Genomic DNA, 18,207 nt, shown 5'->3' with positions numbered 1-18,207 from the left:
CTGTGACTAACGCCTCCATGCCCCCAGAGTGGGCCCCGAGGGAAGGAGCAGCCCCCTGGGGGACAGCCCTGGGATCCTGGAGACCCAGAGGAGCTCAGAGGGGAAGCTGATGAGTCGGCCCTGCCTTCTATTCAGGCCAGTCTCCCCCACGCGTCTCTGCGGGGATATGGGAGCACATCCACAAGGTTCACACCCATGGGTTTTGTTTTGCATCCTTGCCTCAATTTGTTCCATGGCAGGTGGTAAAACCCAGAATTAGTCCGAGCTGTAGGAGGGGTTCTGTGCGTCTGGCCCCAGGGTGCCGGGCTATGTGCGTCCCCCTTCTCTGCTCCCCCATATTGCCCCCAGAAGCAGCTAAAAGCAAAAGACGGGCCCCACTGTAGGAAGCCCTATTTCCTCGCTCCAGTTAACGTTGCTGAGAGGGGAGGAGGCAATTGGCCAGAGTTCTGTGTCTCTTCCCAGCTCTTTCCAAACCTTGCCGTCCCCACTTTCTTGGTGCTATGGGGGGAATTCTAACCGTCTGGGAGATGGGGACCCGGGCTCTGCTCTCAGCACTGCTGCCCCTTTCTGTGTGGCTGCCTGGGAGTCACCGTCCCTCTCTGAATCTCCCCTCTCTTCGAGACAAGGTAGGAGATTGCAGAGTGGCCTCCCGGGTCCCGTCCAGCTCCTTAGTCTCTGACGGTCTGACACCCCCAGCAGCCTCCCCCACCTTCGGGGCGGGGCTTGGGCTGAACTCACAGAGCTCCGGGTACGTGCCCCAAGCTGGGCCGCAGGTCCGGGAGTGTTCTCACGCACTGCGCACCCCCCAGGCCACAAGACCAGCCAGCCCTCCTCTCTTCCACTTCAGCCGGGGCCCCACAGGAGACCTCCCAGGGGAGACAGGATACGTACCCCACCGGGGCTTCTCCTGACACCAGCAGGGGCTGCTCTGGACGCTCTTAAGAAGGACCCAGCAAGGTGGTAGTGACGGTGTTGATGGGGACTTTAGGGCTTATCTGGTCGGTTACCCGTCGTGCTCGCGGGTCTGTCCCTTAACCAGCATCTGTGCTCTGACGCTATTAATAACCAGAGAGGCTGAGAGTCAGGAGGAAGTGCCTCGGGCCACGGAGGAAGCAGCTGCGAGGGTAAAGGGGCGGGCTCTGTGGACCCTCCGGGCTTATCCTGGCCCCTGACATGGGTGAGGACCTTGGGAATAAGCCCAGCCTCCAGTCTCACCTTCTCCATCTAGAAAATGGACCACTTAGGCAGAACAGTCCCCGGGAGTAGGTCTGGGAATCAAAGCAGTGCTGGTCCTCACTGATTCCAGGACGGAGGGAAGGGAGCTCAGTGAATGAATGAATGAATGAATGAATGAAGTCGCAAAGAAGTTTTCATTCACATTAGCCCTGAAATCTTCCTGATATTCGGAAGTTTTACACTGCGAAGGCTTCAGATTTATTAATCCTTCAAGTATATAAGTCTTTCAGCCACTGAAGGTTCTGGGGGTGAGGGAAGAGCTTTGGTGAGGAGCAAAGGAGGGGTTGGAAAGACCCCCAGAAAGATGCTCGCTGGAAAGAGCCCCCCTCAGAGGGACTCTGGTGTCAGAGCTGCTTAAAGGGTAAACAAGGTTCTTGGTAAATGCTGGAGCGCTGGGCTGGACCCTGCCGCGGGGTTAGCTGTCCATCCCAGTGTGTGCCTGCATCCTTGTGGTAGAAATGGTCTTGGTGTGACCTTGGAGGCAGCCCTGGAGGCCGCAGGGACAGAGGGGTTCCCTAATTCTCTTTTGGCCACCAAGGAGCTCCGTCTAACAGAGACCCCGGTTTCCATCTGTGGAAGTGAATGAACTTGCCATGTTTCGGCCCATTTTTTGTAGACTTTTCCTGCAGGGTACCCACGTGGAGCCAAGGGCATGGAAGTGCCCCCAGATCCAGGGATGCTCATGGGGGGGGGCAAACAAGGGTGATGCTTGATCAGAGCCCCCACAGTAACTTTTACAGGACAGTATGTCCTCCAAACGCTCCAAGGAGGCGACTGCAAAGAATGTTTTGAGCAAGATATTTTATTTTCTTTAAAGAATTTATTTATTTGTTTGAGAAAGAATGAGAGAGGGAAAAATCACGAGTTGGGGGGAGGGATAGAGGGAGAAGCAGCCCCCCTCCAGCAGGGAGCCCAATGCAGGACTCCATCCCAGGACCCTGGGATGACCTGAGCTGAAAGCAGACACTTAATCAACTGAGCCACCCAGGCACTCCTGAGCAAGATATTTTAAACATTCCCAAAGAAACAAGTGAAATGCTAAGAGGGGAGAGCCCATCCTTTTTAAACAAAGGGAATGAAGGAGTGAAATAATTGTTGGGGTTCCTAAATTCTTAATTTTTCCCTCCCTCCCATCCCCCCTTCCTTCCTTCATCCCTCCGTCCTTCCTTTTTCCACTTTCTCCCTCCCTCTCTTTCTTTCTTTCTTTCTCTCTCTTTCTTTCCTTCTTCCAGCAAGTATTTACTGAGCACCTATTACGAACCAGACACTGAGCTGGGCCCTGAGAGTGAAATCATGAGAGACGAAAGAAATAAAGAAATAAAGACACTGTTCCTGTCTTCTTGGAACTCCGGTCCAGTGGGGAGACAGACAGTAGTCAAACCACCATTCAAAGACTTGTCAAGGCCAACGGTTACACGAGGGCTCATGACCGGAGGCAGGGAGAGACGCTGACCTGGGCCCCCAGGCTGAGGCTGACAGGCCTGAGGAAGCCGTGATGGGTAGCGGATGGACGGATAAGCTGGAGGGTTCAAGGTCAGGGCCAAGGTCGGGGCCGAGTTCCAGGGCACACCCATGTGGGTTAGGAAGGATTATTCTCCTTATTGAGGAGGATACTGGCTGCCGGGGGCCTGAGCACCTGTTCCAGACCAGCAGGGGCAAGCAGAACCGAGTGGTCCCACGGCCAGCACTGCCCCCGGCCACCCGTCGTCCCGCTTCTCCTCTGGGAGAGAGGCCACCCCGCCCCCCTTCTGCCCTGCCTGGGTCCTGAGGAATAACCCTCCCCTTCCTGTCCCAGGCCTGTGGACCCCGTGCTGAAGGCCATCAAGGAGGGCGATGAAGAGGCCTTGAAGGCCATGATCAAGGCGGGGAAGAATCTCGCAGAGCCCAACAAGGAGGGCTGGCTGCCGCTGCACGAGGCGGCCTACTACGGCCAGCTCCGCTGCCTGAAGGCCCTGCAACAAGGTGAGGCGGCAGCTCCGGGCGCAGCCAGAGGTGGGAGCAGGACCCCAGGGCAGAGAGTCCTTCCTTCCGGAGCTTCGTGTTCTTTGCTGCACAGATCTTGGCAGGGCTGGTGGAGCCAGGCAGGGTCATCGCCCCCGCTGCAGAGTCGAAATCACCAGGCTGGGAGAAGAAAGTGGCTTGTCCCCCCACCCCCCCGCCCCCCTCCCCAGCTGCCCCCTCTGTAGGCCTCTCAGGACAGAAGAGCCTAATTCCTAGAAAAGGAATGAGGGAGGGCTGGCTTTTGGGGAGAGCCCCTGCCAGCGTGTTCCAGAATGTTCCAGGGGTTGATCTGGTGTGGAAAATACCACAGCTGTGCCTAGGCCCCCCCCCGCCAAGGCCGTCCCCCACAGCTGTGGGAACCTGGGCAAATCATGCCTCTTCTCTGAGCCTTGGCTTCCCCAAGCCAGATGCGGATCGGTAACACCTGCAGACAGGACTCAGCTCTGCCTTGAAGCGGCAGGAACCCTAGACGGCCCACCACCATATGCTAGGGCAGAAACAGCTGTCTGAGACAGAGCTTCTGGCCTTGGCTGGTGGGAGTATAAGGGAAGGACAGGGTCATTCAGAGAGGGAGGGGGCTCAACCAGGGAAGGCTTCCCAGAGGAGGCGGCCTCTGAGCTGAGTTAATATGGCTGGGAAGCTGAAACAGCCCTGTGAAAGCAGCCAAGTCCAGGGCCAAGAGGATGGATGATAAATTTAGGAGAAGGTCACACACATCTGTCGTGGGGATTGGGTGGAGATTGGGGTTATCTTTGTGCTGGGGAGGGGGGCTATCTTTCCCCTTCGTGAACTTCCCATCTGTTCTCCCCAGCATACCCGGCCGTCATTGACCAGCGCACCTTGCAGGAGGAAACGGCCCTTTACCTGGCCACGTGCAGGGGACACCTGGACTGCCTCCAGTCTCTGCTCCAGGCTGGGGCTGAGCCTGACATTTCCAACAAGGCCCGAGAGACACCGCTCTACAAAGGTGAGCCCTCCAGGGTGGGCTTCCCTGGGGAAGGCTCCGGAGGGGAGGTGGGCAATCCTCGGCATTGCTCCCAAAGTGCATCACCCTCTGGCTCCCCCCACCGCAGCCAGGGGTCTCCTTTGAAAGGACAGTCTCATTCAGGTGTAGGACTTGTATAATTGGCTCATTCATGCACCTATTCGGGCCAAACATCCCAAGTCCTCCCTTGGGCCAGGCTCACTGAGGACCGCCGAGGGCCCAGAAATGAAAAGATATGATCCGTGCCCATGCGCTCTCCCAGCCCAGTGAGCATCAACACACAATGTAACAGCCAGCTAATGTCCTCAGAGAGCTCAGCCTGACGCTCCTGGGAGCTTGGGGGAGGGCCCTAAGGCTGGTGGGGGGGGCGGGGGGTAAGCCCCCACAAAAGGGGGTGTTTGTGCCAAGTTGGAACAGGAGGGAGTTACCAGCTGGACAAACAGAGGGGACAGCAGAGGCAGAGGCCAAGAGGCATGAAAGAAAATATGTACCTCTGTGATGTTTTAAAAAAACCTAGAAACTCCTAACTCACTCAATATACCATCCAAGGACTTCAGCGTCTCTAGCGTGTGCCCAGAGTCAAAATCTGAATGATCATAATAGCAGGCATTTACTGAGCATTTACTATGTGCCGGGAGCTGTTCTTCCACTTAACCCTAATATCCATCTACGTGTGAGACCAGCCCTACATGGGCAGTATCCCCATTTTACAGATAAGGACCCATGGCATAGAGACGTGGAACGAGGCCCCCAGGACTCCACATGTTCCAGCAAGGGCCAGACCTGGGATTTAAACTCACGGAGCTAGCTGCCAGCACTACACACTGAGCTATGACATTTTGAAGCCTTCAGATCATGCCTGCGTGCTTGAGCAATCAGCCTCGGGGCTTACAAATATGATAGGACCTCTAACTTTGAAACATTACAGAAATCCCTGATTTTCCAATGTGCCCGGTATCCAGTACCTGGAACATTCCATGGGAAACAGGAACTGGGTAGCTGGTAACTGGGTCCCTTGTGCACCCATGGGGGAAGTGTCTCAGAAGCCACATCTGCCTGGACACCAGAGCCATGGCCTGGAGACACAGCTGTCCCAGAGAGAACTCCCGAACACTGCAGTTCTCAGCCATGGTTGAGGCGTGCAGTCCTCCCAGGGGCCACGCACTGTTCAAGAGGTTTCCATGCACCACCTCACCCGGGGCTCCCACAGGGTCCTCTCAGGAAGGTTTTGTGATCTCTGGTTTACAGGCGAGGAAACCAAGGCTTTGAGAGGTGGGGAGCTTTGTCTGGGGTCCCTTCTTACGCTCACCCCTGATCGACTCGAAGAAGTGGTTAATTTGGACAAGAGCCCAGCCTCCCTGGTGATAACCCTGGGCCAGAGCCGATGGTGCATTTAGGTTCTAGAATTCTAGCAATGAGGCTGAACAAGGAGGTTTGAGCAGGTCGAGCAGACTTGAAGAGCTGCACTCAAAAGTCCTATTTTACTTCAATTTAGGCACCCGGGTGGCTCAGTCGGTTAAGAAGCTGCCTTTGGCTCAGGTCATGATCCCAGGGTCCTGGGATCGAATCCCGCATCGGGCTCCTTCCTAGTGGGGAGCCTGCTTCCCCCTCTCCCTCTGCCTGCCGCTCCACCTAATTGTGCTCTCTTTCTCTCTCTCTCTCTCTGTTAAATAAATGAATAAACAATCTTTATGTGAACAGCCTTGAGGAAGGGTTTCGAGCAGGAGCAGGACTGCACTCCTCCCCCTCTTCTGACTTTGGCAATGTGCAGGACTAAAGCAGGTGGCATCGCAGAGGGAAACAAGTTAGGGACACCCTGGAACCTCCCAAGCGACAGAGACTCTGGACCTGACTGCCTGAACTTGAATCCCCGTTCTGCCACTTATCTGTGTGACCGTGGACAAGTCACTTAACTTCTCTGTACCTCGTCTTCCTCCTCTGTGACAAGGAATAATAACATGACATCCTTTAAGGGTGACTGAGAGAATCCTATTAGTTGGTCGTGTTAGGTGCTTGGAACAGAGGGCCTGGCCCATAATCAGTGCCCTGTGCATCAGCAGATAGTATTGCTGCGAGGATCGCTATTATTTTAGGTGTATTTCCTGGGTCAGGCGCAGGGAGGGACTGGACCCCAGTACAGACCTGGTGGGTATTCGTTGAATGAGCAGCTGATGAATGAATGGGTGAATGGGCAAATAAATGAGTGAAGTCTCAGCCGGCCAGGTCCTGCCAGGGCCCTGCTGACCTTCTGGCTTCTCCCTGGGCACAGCCTGTGAGCGCAAGAACGTGGAGGCAGTGAGGGTCCTGGTGCAGTACCACGCAGACACCAACCACCGCTGCAACCGAGGCTGGACGGCCCTGCACGAGTCTGTTTCTCGCAACGACCTGGAGGTCATGGAGATCCTGGTGAGCAGAGGCGCCAAGGTGGAGTCCAAGAATGCCTACGGCATCACCCCCTTGTTTGTGGCGGCCCAGAGTGGGCAGCTGGAGGCCCTGCGGTTCCTGGCCAAGTACGGTGAGTGCTCAGGGCCCCTGGTTCACACAGCACATCTGGAAGGGGCGCGGCCTGGAGGGACCTCAGGCGTCCAGGGGAAGGCGAGTTTAGGTGTCACCCTACGGCCATGCTCTGATCCAGTGCTAGTGTCTTCTCGGAGTGCTGTGTCGAGGACTCAGAGGCTGCGTCTGGGCTCGCTGGGAGACGTGAACCGAGCCACCGGTGACGCCTGCAATTAGGCACAAACCCGGGGTGGAGCGGGGAGTGGCCCACGTGCCACCTGTTTGTCATCTCTAATCTAGCCCAACATCCTCATTTTACAAATGAGGAATCTGAGGCCCAGAAAGGGGAAGTGACTTATTTACAGTCGCTTTGTGAATTAGTGGTGGAAGGAACCAGACTCGAGCTCCTGACCCTCAACCATTTCTGTCTCCACCTTGTCACACTTCAAGGCCACAAGGAGCCTCGGACGACATTTAGGTCACCTCCTCATGTTATAGGTGATGAAACCAGGGACCGGGATGCGAAAGTGATTGGTCCAAGGTCACACCGCAGAGTCATAGAAGAGGTGGGATTTGAACTCGGGTCTCGGCACTCTTTGCCTGGGGAAAATCTTAGTCACTCAGTGGGAGAAAATAAAACACACCATGGCCCGCATTAGGAACAGAAGACACCCCGAGACGAAGGCAGACATTCTTCTGGCCAAAGAGCATCATCATTCTGTTCTTCCCCGAGAACACCTTTGATTTTTCTCTCTCTCCACGGAGGGTGAGACTCCCTCTCTAGCAACAGAGGGACCAGGCGTAAAGCCAGACAGACCCCTGGGCTTAGTTGAAGTGATTTGTTGAGGACGTGCTGTGTGCTAGACACTGTTGGACAAGAACACCGATCAGGCCAGCGGGGTTCTCTCCACAGCTGGGATGAGATGGGCCGTGTCCTCCTCCCATTCGGCAGATGAGGAGACTGAGGCTCAGAGAGGTTAGAGAACGAGTTGTGATCAGAGCCTGGATTCTGACCACTCGCCTCTTGGGCTCTGCCACGCCCCCGCGGGCCTCGAGAGTTCCCAGCATGGGACTCTGCTTGGATAAACCCCCGCTTCCCCAGCACGTGCCAAAGCAGTTGGGAAAACAAACCCGGGGCACGTCCTTGAAGCCGGGGACAAATCTGGACTGACCCGCTTGAGAACAAAGGGGCCCAGGCAGGGTCCTGGGGGCCCAGGCAAGGAGGCTGGGTGGAGGGCAGGGTGCTCAGCCGGCGAGGGGAACGGGTCGACTCCAAACATCTGTCCAGCTTCCCCGCCGACAGTCTGAGTCAGGGGCTGCTCCCTGTGTGGGCTGCGTCCACTTTCAAATCCAAATATTTTTCTGGTGAGGGCGGGCGGCTTTGCTGGTGGGGTCCGGCTCCCAGGGAGCCCGACTTCAAGAGCCTGGACCTGTTGGGCAACTTCCCGCAGGGTGGAGAGCGGAACCAGCCCCTGGGCCCCAGTCCCTGCATCCTGGAGGACTGGCCTTTGCGGAGCACCTTCTCTGTCCGGGCCGCTCTAAGAGAGCGCCGTGGACTGGGGGCTTCCGGAATACAGATGGTTATTTCTCACAGTTCCAAAGCCTGCGAAGTCCACGATCAAGGTGCCGGCAGATTTGTTGTCTGAAGACCAGAGACAGGCTCTCCCCAGATAAGAAGTCAGGCTGGGTCTTCTCACTGGGTCTTCACATGGTGGAAGGGGCCAGGCGGGGGCCAGGCGGGGTGGGGGGTCTCTCTGGGAAGGGCACGAATCCCATCAGGAGCACAACTCTGCCCTCATCACCTTCGCACCCCCCCAAAGTCCCCACCCCCGAACACCATCGCATTAGGGATTAGGTTTCAACATATGCATTTTGAGGGGACACAACCAGACAGCCCACAGCAGATATTTACTTATTTTAACTTATCTTCTCCTGGAAGTCACCCTGATTAGTAGGCACTTTTATTCCCAGTCAACAGACAGGAAAACTGAGGCCCCTGAAGGCTACCCAAGGCCCCAGGCCTTTGCAAGCCACAAAACAGAAACTTCTGCTGATTCTTGTTTCTCACAAAAGCCTGTGCTCTTTCCCCTAGACCAGAAGTCAGTTATCAAAATTGAAAATTACCAGGAAGCCTGAGATAAGCAGAATGCTCAGGTGGGCGGAACTGTGGCTAACGGATGCTTCTGATTTCAGTCCTTATGACACATCGCCGTGGTCTCAGCGCTGTCTCCTCCCAGAACAAGGAGGGACTGGTGAAGGGGCTGTACTTCTTTTTGCAGAGAAGCCCATGGGTCTCTCCTTTACCAGCAGGAGATGGAGAAGATGTAGGAGATGAGGCTGATGGAGTCTGTCCTTGGCTTTATTCCTCACCTCCCAACATGCTCTCATGCCCTCCGCAGAGGAGAGGAGAAGCAATCCCTCTCTTACTCTTTGCCACGGAAGGCAGAGAAGAACAAATCCCAATTAATAGAGTTCTTGGGGCCTTTCCTTATCAGGGGGCTCTGCACGCTCCTAGAGCCAAGGGGTTTCCTCGGGACAGGGCCTGGATTATTTTCACAGGGAGTGAGGGTGAAGAGCATGGCCTCTGCTGTCAGACCATCTGTCGGGGTCTCTGCCGTCGGACTGTCAAGTTTTGTCTCTGCACTTAGGAGCTTGGTGGTCTGGGGCAAGTGGTGTTGGTCCTCTGTGCCTCCATGTCCTTGTCTGCCACTTGCAGACGAGAGCTGTGACCAATGGCACGAGCTGTGTTGTGGATTCAAAGAGAGAGCCCCCGTCACATAGCGTGCTTCGCACATAGTAAGTGCTCATTAAACACCAGCATCATCAAGGCAGCTTTTCGATTCTAAGAGGCCCCCTGGGTCTCACTGTTGCAGACAGGTGTTGTTAAGTGACCCAGCGTGTCACGGTGGTTGGCACAGTGTATGATGGTGACCGCCCAGCTCATGCCTCGATCTGCTTCTCCTTGGCCAGGCGCCGACATCAATACGCAGGCCAGTGACAACGCGTCAGCCCTCTACGAGGCTTGCAAGAACGAGCACGAGGATGTGGTGGAGTTTCTGCTCTCACAAGGCGCGGATGCCAACAAGGCCAACAAGGACGGCATGCTCCCGCTGCACATCGCCTCCAAGAAGGGGAACTACAGGTCAGCTCGGGCCCTGCACCCCGTGCTCCGTGGCTCCCCACTGCTGGAGCGGGGGCTCAAGCGTCCCACCTACGGGACTCGGGATGCCCAGGAGGGCTTGGGGTGGAGGGTACCTTCCAGGTAGAAAGGAGGAGGTCATCCCGCAGTTGGCAAACTAGAGCCTGTTCCGTTATCAACTTACTTCCCCCTCCTGATGGTTCTGTGGTTAACAAGCCTTTTACCAAATCTCTGGAGCTAGATACAATCATCTTCATTTCCTCAAATGAGGAAGCTTAGCACAGAGAGGTTGAGTGACTTGCCCAAGGTCACACATCTCATAGCTGGTCAGAGCCCAGCTGCAACAAATGTCCCATCTACAGGAACTGAGCTCGGCGGTGCCAGATAGGAGTCTGGCTGTTTCTGTTGGGGATGCAAAGATAAACCCTCAGGCAATTAGGAAGCCTTCAGAGGATGCGCAGAAGAATACAAGTAGTACCACAAAGAGTGCCCAGGATAATAGCTAGCCTTTCCTGAGCACTTGCTATGTGCCAGGCACTTTGAGCAAGACAAGAGAAGCCCAGGTTCTTGAGGAGGGATCTGGTGGGCAGGACACACACACACGCGCGCGTGTGTGCGCGCGCGCACACACACACACACAAATGCATAACATAATGAAAGAGCATGAAGGCTGAGCTCCACGGCAGTCCTGGAGAAGAGAGACCCAGCAGGGGTGCGCTAGGATTAGCTCGTACCAGTTCTCGGGGGCTGATTCTTCACGAGGGCAGCCTGAAATTTACACCACGGAAATGGGTGAATGCAAATTTCAGGGCCCCCTGTGCCCCCGAGGAGCCAGGGGTTAAATGTGCCTCAGCACCACGGCTGGCTGGTGGGCTCAGGGAAGACTCCCCAAGCAGGCAGAACCCCCAGCCGCTCTTGAAGGACGACGGGGTTCCGTGATATCCACCGGACCCGTGTTTTCCAAACTTGGACCATTCACAGACCTCCTTCCTGATTATAGGCATCTGTACTCTCACTGCTGGGTAGATTTTCTTTTGAAAACATGTTTGCTTAAAATGAACTTGTTTTCAAAAGGAAACATTCATCACACTATTAAATCGCTGAAATTGCCAACTTGCAATTAATAAAGAACACATTTCACATAAAATTCCGTCGAGTGCATCCCAGAGGACACACTTTGGGCAACACCGCCTGCTATCAGGCAGAGAGAAGAGGGAAGAACACGTTGTGCACGTTGGGGGCTGTTGGCTGTGTTTGCAAAAGCAGAAGGAAATGGGGATGAGAGTGGCATCTGGGGGGAGCAGAATGGAGACAATGAGGCAGACCCCCAGAGCCCCAGGCCCTGGTCTGCAGGCTGTCTGCACATATGGCCAATCAAAGATGCCCCCCACCCCCCGCGATATATGCGTGGAGGAGACTCTGCCTTCCCTGAACCCCAGAGCGGGGTACAAGGCACACAGACTTGGGTTTGCCTTCCTGCTGAAGCTGTTGGTCATGGTGCCTAATCCTTCTGAGCCTCAGTTTCCTCTTCTGTAAAATAAGGGACAGTTAGTTACACCTGCTTTATGGCGTTGTTGTTAGGACTAATAAGGTGGATAGACACCACCTTATTATTTGTGGATTCAAAGAGAGAGCCCCTGTCACACAGCATGCTTCGCACATAGTAAGTGCTCATTAAACACCAGCATCATCTACATCCACCAGCTACAGAACGGAAGTAAAGCATGCCACGGAGTGCGGGGCATGGTTACCCCACAGGTCAGCGTCCACGCTCTCCTAGGTGGGAAGAGTACGTTCCGTCATTTTTCAGTTCAGCCGGTAGAGGGAAGAAAGCACCAAGGCAGGCAGTGGCGACGGGCAAGATGGATGCTTTCTCTTTGGCCCCAGAAAGAACAAGCCTCAGTCAAAAACATGGTTTATCTCGGATGTGACCCAGAGGGACAGATCCTAAGAATGAAGGAGACGGCACTTGGAAGTCTCCAGGTCCCCTGGCTCTCCACACCTCCCTGCACGGCACCGTCTCTCCGAGCTGTTTGTTAAATGACACATCCCAGAACCACTAAACCGGAACATCCAGAACGTTCTGGGGGAGGACATCTAAGCCTCTACCTTTGAAAATCTCCCGAGCCAACCAGATATGGCCCATCACACCCTTGGGGGAATCACTGATCTAATACAAGGCCTGATTTTGCAGAGAGAAATGTGAAGCAGCTTGCCACAGAGTGGCCGCGCTGGCTGGCACTGTCTCTTGGCATCCTTCCCTCAGCCCTGGATGCCTCAAATGGACCCCGATGTTGGCAGTCTGACCCCAGCTGGAGGGGCAGTGGAAGGAGAACTGGCTGTACCTAAGGATGACCAGGGAGCAAGGCCAGTCCCCTCTGGAACCATCTATGTGAACAACTTGTGTTCTCCCAAATCTGCTTTGGCCTCATGACTCTCAAAGCGATTTCCCCGGTCATTCCCCCTCCCCCATTCCCAGGCCCCGTTTCCCTCTGCTCTCCAAGACCGAGAGGGGCCAGGCCACTCTTGAGGGCTGCCCAACAAAGGATTAAAGCCGGGTTCCCAGCAACTTCTGCCACCTGGCAGGGCCCATGGCCAGGCAAGCCCTGGGCCCTTCACTCCCCGGGCACGATCTCCACGCCGACCTCCCACAGGCTGCTCGGGGATTTGATGGGACATCCTATAGGCATTCCACGCATGGCCACCTGCCAAAACCCCAGGCATATCTACCCAGCATGGAAAGCTGCGCTCTGTGTTCGCCAGAGGGTGCCATCTCTACGTGACCTTTAACCAGAGGGTGTGACATTCGGGCATGGCTGAGAAAGGCGCCCACAGGACAAAGCACGTACCTCGTCCTTCATTTCCAGTTTAGCAAAGACACCTGATGAGATTAAAACTCAACACCTAACGTAGACTTGTGAAGAAAGGGTTGGTGTTGCATAAGACCGGATGGCCCACGCATCCTTTAACCTGAGTTTCGGAGAGCACCAAGACCGGGGTTCTCAGCCTTGGCTACACGCTGGCTCTGAAGGGCTCTAAAGTCCCGGATGTCCAGGCCCCACTGGTCCTCGGAGATTCTGATGGAAGCAGTGTGGGCTGGGGGCGGGGGGGCCTGGGGGTTTCTAGAAGGTGCCCGGATAATTTCACTGTTTGACCCTGTAGAGAATAAGGATCTTAAGGTCTATTTTGTGGCTGACACATAGCAGAGACTGGCCTTTTGGGCCTCACATCTGATGCCCTCGTTTTTAACTATTCTTTCTCTTTTACTTCTTATTTAAAGATTTTTATTTATTTATTTGACAGAGAGATCACAAGTAGGCAGAGAGGCAGGCAGAGAGAGAGGAAGGGAAGCAGGATCCCTGCTGAGCAGAGAGCCCGATGCGGGGCTCGATCCCAGGACCCTGGGATCATGACCTGAACCGAAGGCAGAGGCTTTAACCCACTGAGCCACCCAGGTGCCCCTTTTACGTCTAATTTATATTACCTTTGCAACCCCCTTCACACTTGTTTGGGGAGGGCCTCCCTGGAAAAGCCCTGAGCCGGGTCTGCTGTGGTCTGGGGCTTGGGGCGGTAGGTGTGGCCCTTGCGCTGGGGAAGGGAGAAGGGGAGCAGGGAACCTGGTCTCCCAAACACCAAAGGTTCTACTGGGCAGTAGGCACCTTTGTTCCTCTTCATGAGGAACACTTTGAGCCCTGTGGGCCCCAAGACCTGCCTGTGAGAGGAGGAGGAAGGCTCCAGCCCTTCTCAGGGGGTCCTGAGTGGGGCAGCACTGAAAGGCCTAGCCCTGGGCCTTCCAGACGCCTACAGCCTGCCCTGGCTTTGCCATCCACCTCCAATCCGACCTCACTCTCTTCTCCACCCCGTGCCCAGGCCTCAGTTTCATGTCCCATAAAATGGGAGGGCTGTCCCGCAGGGCGCATTTGCTTTCAGATTGGCAGAGTCCCACAGAGGCGCACAAATGAGATGATTTTCCCGTGTTGGTAACAGGGTGATTCCCGGACCCTAGGCGGCTTCCAGCCATGTTCCCACATTCCGGCCACTTTCCCCTGGTTGGGCAGCAGGTCGCTGGAGGCCAGCTGTGACCTGCCAGGGCTACCACCCCCATCTGGCCGGCAGCCCCTGGGCAGTCGCGCTCGCTGTTCCTTCCCGAGCTCGGGCCTGCCACGGCTGTTAGGGAGCATTTGTTGGCGATGGCTGTGGTCCAGGGCGAGGCCACAGCCCTGCCTTTGACCAGCACCTCTAAGGAGTAAGGTCAGGCCTCCTAGGCCTACACAAATAGAAATTAGGAGGCAATTAGTCCCCCTGGGTGTGTGAATTTCCTTTTGAGGTTTTAGAGGCAGATTTTAGGCAAACAGAGCGTCACTAACAATAATACGACTTTCCACTGAGATCCTAGCAGGAGGCCACTGGCACGAGATTTCCAGGAAGCCGCGAAGCCAGCATGCCAGAGAGGCGTGGGAACAAGCCTGGTGGCACCTGCTCGCCCCACCGTGGCCACCTCCTTGGAGCCCGCATGGGGCCTCGAGGTCACCCGCCAGCAAGGATTGGAAGGATTAGGGTCTGGAATCATGTCAGTGGCAGGAGCTCCTTCTTGCTCATGGGAGGGGTCTAGGGGAAGAGAGCAAAGACAAGGGGTCAAGAGCCCCTGGAAACGAGCCCCCAAAATTGCTTACAACTTTTGATGAGTTGCTGCCTCTCTCTGAGTCATGTCTGTTAAAAGGAAGGCCACAGAGCTACTCCAGCTACCCCACAGGGTTGCAGTGAAGGTAAAATGGGGTTGTAATGCAAAGCCGTGCCTGCTACACAAGACACAGGGCAATGACCAAGAGTGTGGCCTGGGCCATCCGTCTCCCAAGGTTCAAACCCTGGCCCCATCACTTACCGCCTGTGTGTCCTCGCGCAAGTTGCATACCGTCTCTGGGCTTCATGTTTTCTCATCTGGGAAAGCGGACAGTACAAGTCCTAGGGTTACTGGGAGGATATAATAGATGGATGTAGATTGAGTCACGAGAGCAGTGCCTGATTCAGCAGGAGAGACCAGATCCAGGGTTCCCAGGATCTCCAGCCTCCGCAGAGGCTGATCAATCCTCTCCAGGCCTCAGGCAAGGCAGAGGGCCTGGGGGAGGCTCGAGTCAGCCTTCAGGGAAAGAGGCAGTGAGACTCATAGGAGAGGCGGGGGGACTCATGGTCACCAAGGGCTGACAGGGGCCTAGAGCAGGAGTGGCTTGGGCCAGATACATTTGTCCCCTCCTATGCCCCAGGACTTGGCAGCTGCACAGAGATGTAAAACAGCTCAGTCCTGGGGTGGGAGCAGGGTACATTTCTTGGTTTTCCTCTCCCCATACACGGCCTAGACAAGTCCCTCCAACTCTCTGAGCCTTGATTTTCCTCATCTGCAAAATGGGGATGGCAAGACATACTTGATGGGTTGTTGAAAAGATTGGACCAAAATGTGTCTGTAAAGTCTTTAGATGTCTCCTGGCATATTGTGAGCTCTCAGATACAACTCTCACTGCCCCCCCAACCCCTACCCCACCTAGGCAGGTCAGGTGCCAAACTTCTGGCTCCAAACATCACCCGGGTTCCGCTGCCTCCTGAGTTAGGTTCGTGGCCTTTCCAGTCAATTCCCTCAGATCACTGAGCTTGGAATGGGGAACACTCCTTAGCCTGACATAAGTCTGCAGGGATGTCTTGAAACCACAGTCCTGTCGGGCTGAGGTTTTGAGGAATTAGGACTCGGATGGCCACGGGTTCTGGGTCTGAAGCCCAGCTCCATCCCTTACTCGCTATGTAACTTTGGAAAGGTGGTTGAAGCTCTCTGAGCCTCAGTTTTCCTGATCTGTAAAGTGGGGGATAGCAGCGACCCATCCTCCCCAAAGGGGTCATGGTGAGCAGGCTGGCTCCTCCGCGACCCCTGCTGGTGGGCACGTGCCACCCCACACGGCCATCCCGAGCGGCCGGGGCCCGGGGCCCTCAGCGCCCCCTGCCGGCGGGTCCGCTCCCTGACCCTCGCTTGCCTGCCCCGCCCGCAGGATCGTGCAGATGCTGCTGCCCGTGACCAGCCGCACGCGCGTGCGCCGTAGCGGCATCAGCCCGCTGCACCTGGCCGCCGAGCGCAACCACGACGGGGTGCTCGAGGCGCTGCTGGGCGCGCGCTTCGACGTGAACGCGCCGCTGGCGCCCGAGCGCGCGCGCCTCTACGAGGACCGCCGCAGCTCCGCGCTCTACTTCGCGGTGGTCAACAACAACGTGTACGCCACGGAGCTGCTGCTGCTGGCCGGCGCCGACCCCAATCGCGACCTCATCAGCCCCCTGCTCGTGGCCATCCGCCAGGGCTGCCTGCGCACCATGCAGCTGCTGCTGGACCACGGCGCCAACATCAACGCCTACATCGCCACGCACCCCACCGCCTTCCCCGCCACCATCATGTTCGCCATGAAGTACCTGTCGCTGCTCAAGTTCCTCATGGACCTCGGCTGCGACGGCGAGCCCTGCTTCTCGTGCCAGTACGGCAACGGCCCGCACCCGCCCGCCCCGTCGCGCTCCAGCCGGTTCAGCGACACGTCGGCCAGCGACAAGGAGCCCGCCGTGGTCCAGGTGGGCGGGGGCGCGCCTGGCGGGCGGGGCGGTTCGCGCGCCCAGGGCGCACGGGTGTGGACCGGTGGTGGATGCCCGCCCCTTCCCCGGGCGGCCGAGTGGCACTGTACGGGGCGCACTCTGGAGGCAGTGGAAGCCCTAGAGGCTGCAGAACTTTTTTTTGCTCCTCGGTCTTGGGGAGTGTAAGGAACGACAAGGGAGCAGGGGATTGCTGGGGAGTGTGTAAAACTGAGGGGTCCGTCACTGGCAGCAAACCTGGAATATGATGTCGCATGAGCAGGATGGGGATGGATGTGAAGCTAAGGTAAGATGAAGGGCAGGGTGGCCCAGAGGCAAAACCTGACCGCAGTTTTGGCTTCACAAGCGACTACTCTAATGGCTAATGGGAATCATTTACGGCCACCTGCTGTGTGCCAGGAAGTTTATATTCATATATTACCTTAATTCTCATTTAAAAAAAACCCTCCAGTTGTCATATTCCCATTTTCTAGATCAGGAAGTTGAGGCTTAGAGAGGTGATGGCCAAGCTGCCCCCCCTCCCACTTTTGGGAGCAGAGGCTGTGTTGATGTGGGGGGAGGGGATCTGTTCAAGTAGATCATGCCACCAGTGCGCCCAGTGTCCGTCCTCAGATCCCTGCCCTGCCCTCCCCAGCCGTGGCTTCCCTGACAGACATTCTTGCTGACGCACCACCTCTGGTCCTGGGAGTCTGAGCCCCAATACGTGATCTCTTCCAGTTCTGTGAGATCCTGTCTGCCCCGGAAGTGAGCCGCTGGGCAGGGCCCATCATCGACATCCTCCTGGATTATGTAGGCAACGTGCAGCTCTGCTCACGGCTGAAGGAACACATCGAGAGCTTCGAGGACTGGGCCGTCATCAAGGAGAAGGCAGGTAGGGGCTGTCGCTACAGCTACTGGCCGGCCACCCTGTCTGATTCAGGCCCAGAACTCGGGGCATGGGACTGCTACTAACATTTGATGAGCACCTGCTGGGGGCAGAGCTCTGTGCCACATGTCACATTCGGTGTCTCTGTGACTCTCTTCTGTAAAGGAGAAGATGGACCCTCTGAGAGGTGATGTCACCTGAGCCAAGGTCTCATGGCTAGTTAGTGGCAGAGCAAGGATTCAGACCTAGGATTGACCAACCCGAGTCTCTCCGCCAAATCTTTCCAGGATGTTTCAAATGGTTCCAGCTTGCTGAGGGTTATGGGGACTTTTGGAGTACGTTGCCCATGTTTGTGGGTCACTGAGAGGTAGAGTGGCGGGGTAGAGGAGAGATGGTGGTCTCGGACATTTCAAACTGCAAAGTGCGTACAAAGCACCTGGGCATTTTGTTAAAAAATAGACTCTTGACTCGGCAGGCTTGGGGCAGGGCCTGAGAGTGCATTTCAGCATGCTCCCAGATACTGTCCATGCTGCTGGCCCGCACACCACACACTGGGAGCGGCACTGGTCGGAGAAGCCGGCCTCTGGAGCCAGGGGCTTGCTGGGTGACCATTCACGGGATAGCTAAGGCTGTGTTGGGGGTCCAGGCTGTGTATATAGAGGAAGGAGCACAGGGCGAGAGGGATGGCAGCTGCGGTTCCAGGTGCGGTCCTTGCCACGTCCTCACCTGTGAAATGGGTTTATGCCTGCCTCATATACTTCCTTGGGCTACACAGATCAATGAGGAGCGACAAGAGGGAAGCTCCTTTGCCAGATCTTTTGAGTTGGCAGGAGCTGGGGTTATAGAGCTCTGCCTCTGGTTTTTAAATAC

General features: G+C 56.1%; 1 protein-coding gene across 3 annotated transcripts in view; it reads left to right on the top strand.

Moving 5' to 3' along the window:
- ASB2 (ankyrin repeat and SOCS box containing 2) overlaps positions 1–18,207 on the top strand; it is a gene marked incomplete at its 3' end in the record, with an annotated part of 40,309 nt that overhangs the window by 21,007 nt on the left and 1,095 nt on the right. For all 3 annotated transcript variants that reach the window (XM_080809325.1, XM_080809326.1, XM_080809324.1), the window contains exons 4-9: positions 3,032–3,198; positions 4,049–4,204; positions 6,492–6,737; positions 9,689–9,860; positions 15,890–16,454; positions 17,190–17,343. In XM_080809325.1, the coding sequence (XP_080665451.1) occupies positions 3,032–3,198; positions 4,049–4,204; positions 6,492–6,737; positions 9,689–9,860; positions 15,890–16,454; positions 17,190–17,343 (1,460 nt within the window). The remainder of the gene's footprint in view (positions 1–3,031; positions 3,199–4,048; positions 4,205–6,491; positions 6,738–9,688; positions 9,861–15,889; positions 16,455–17,189; positions 17,344–18,207) is intronic.

The sequence above is a fragment of the Martes martes genome (genome assembly GCF_963455335.1).
Source record: "Martes martes genome assembly, chromosome: 7".
Classification (NCBI taxonomy): Eukaryota; Metazoa; Chordata; class Mammalia; order Carnivora; family Mustelidae; genus Martes; species Martes martes.
The sequence above is the reverse complement of the archived record's forward strand: the minus strand, read 5'-3'. Positions and strand labels throughout refer to the sequence as shown.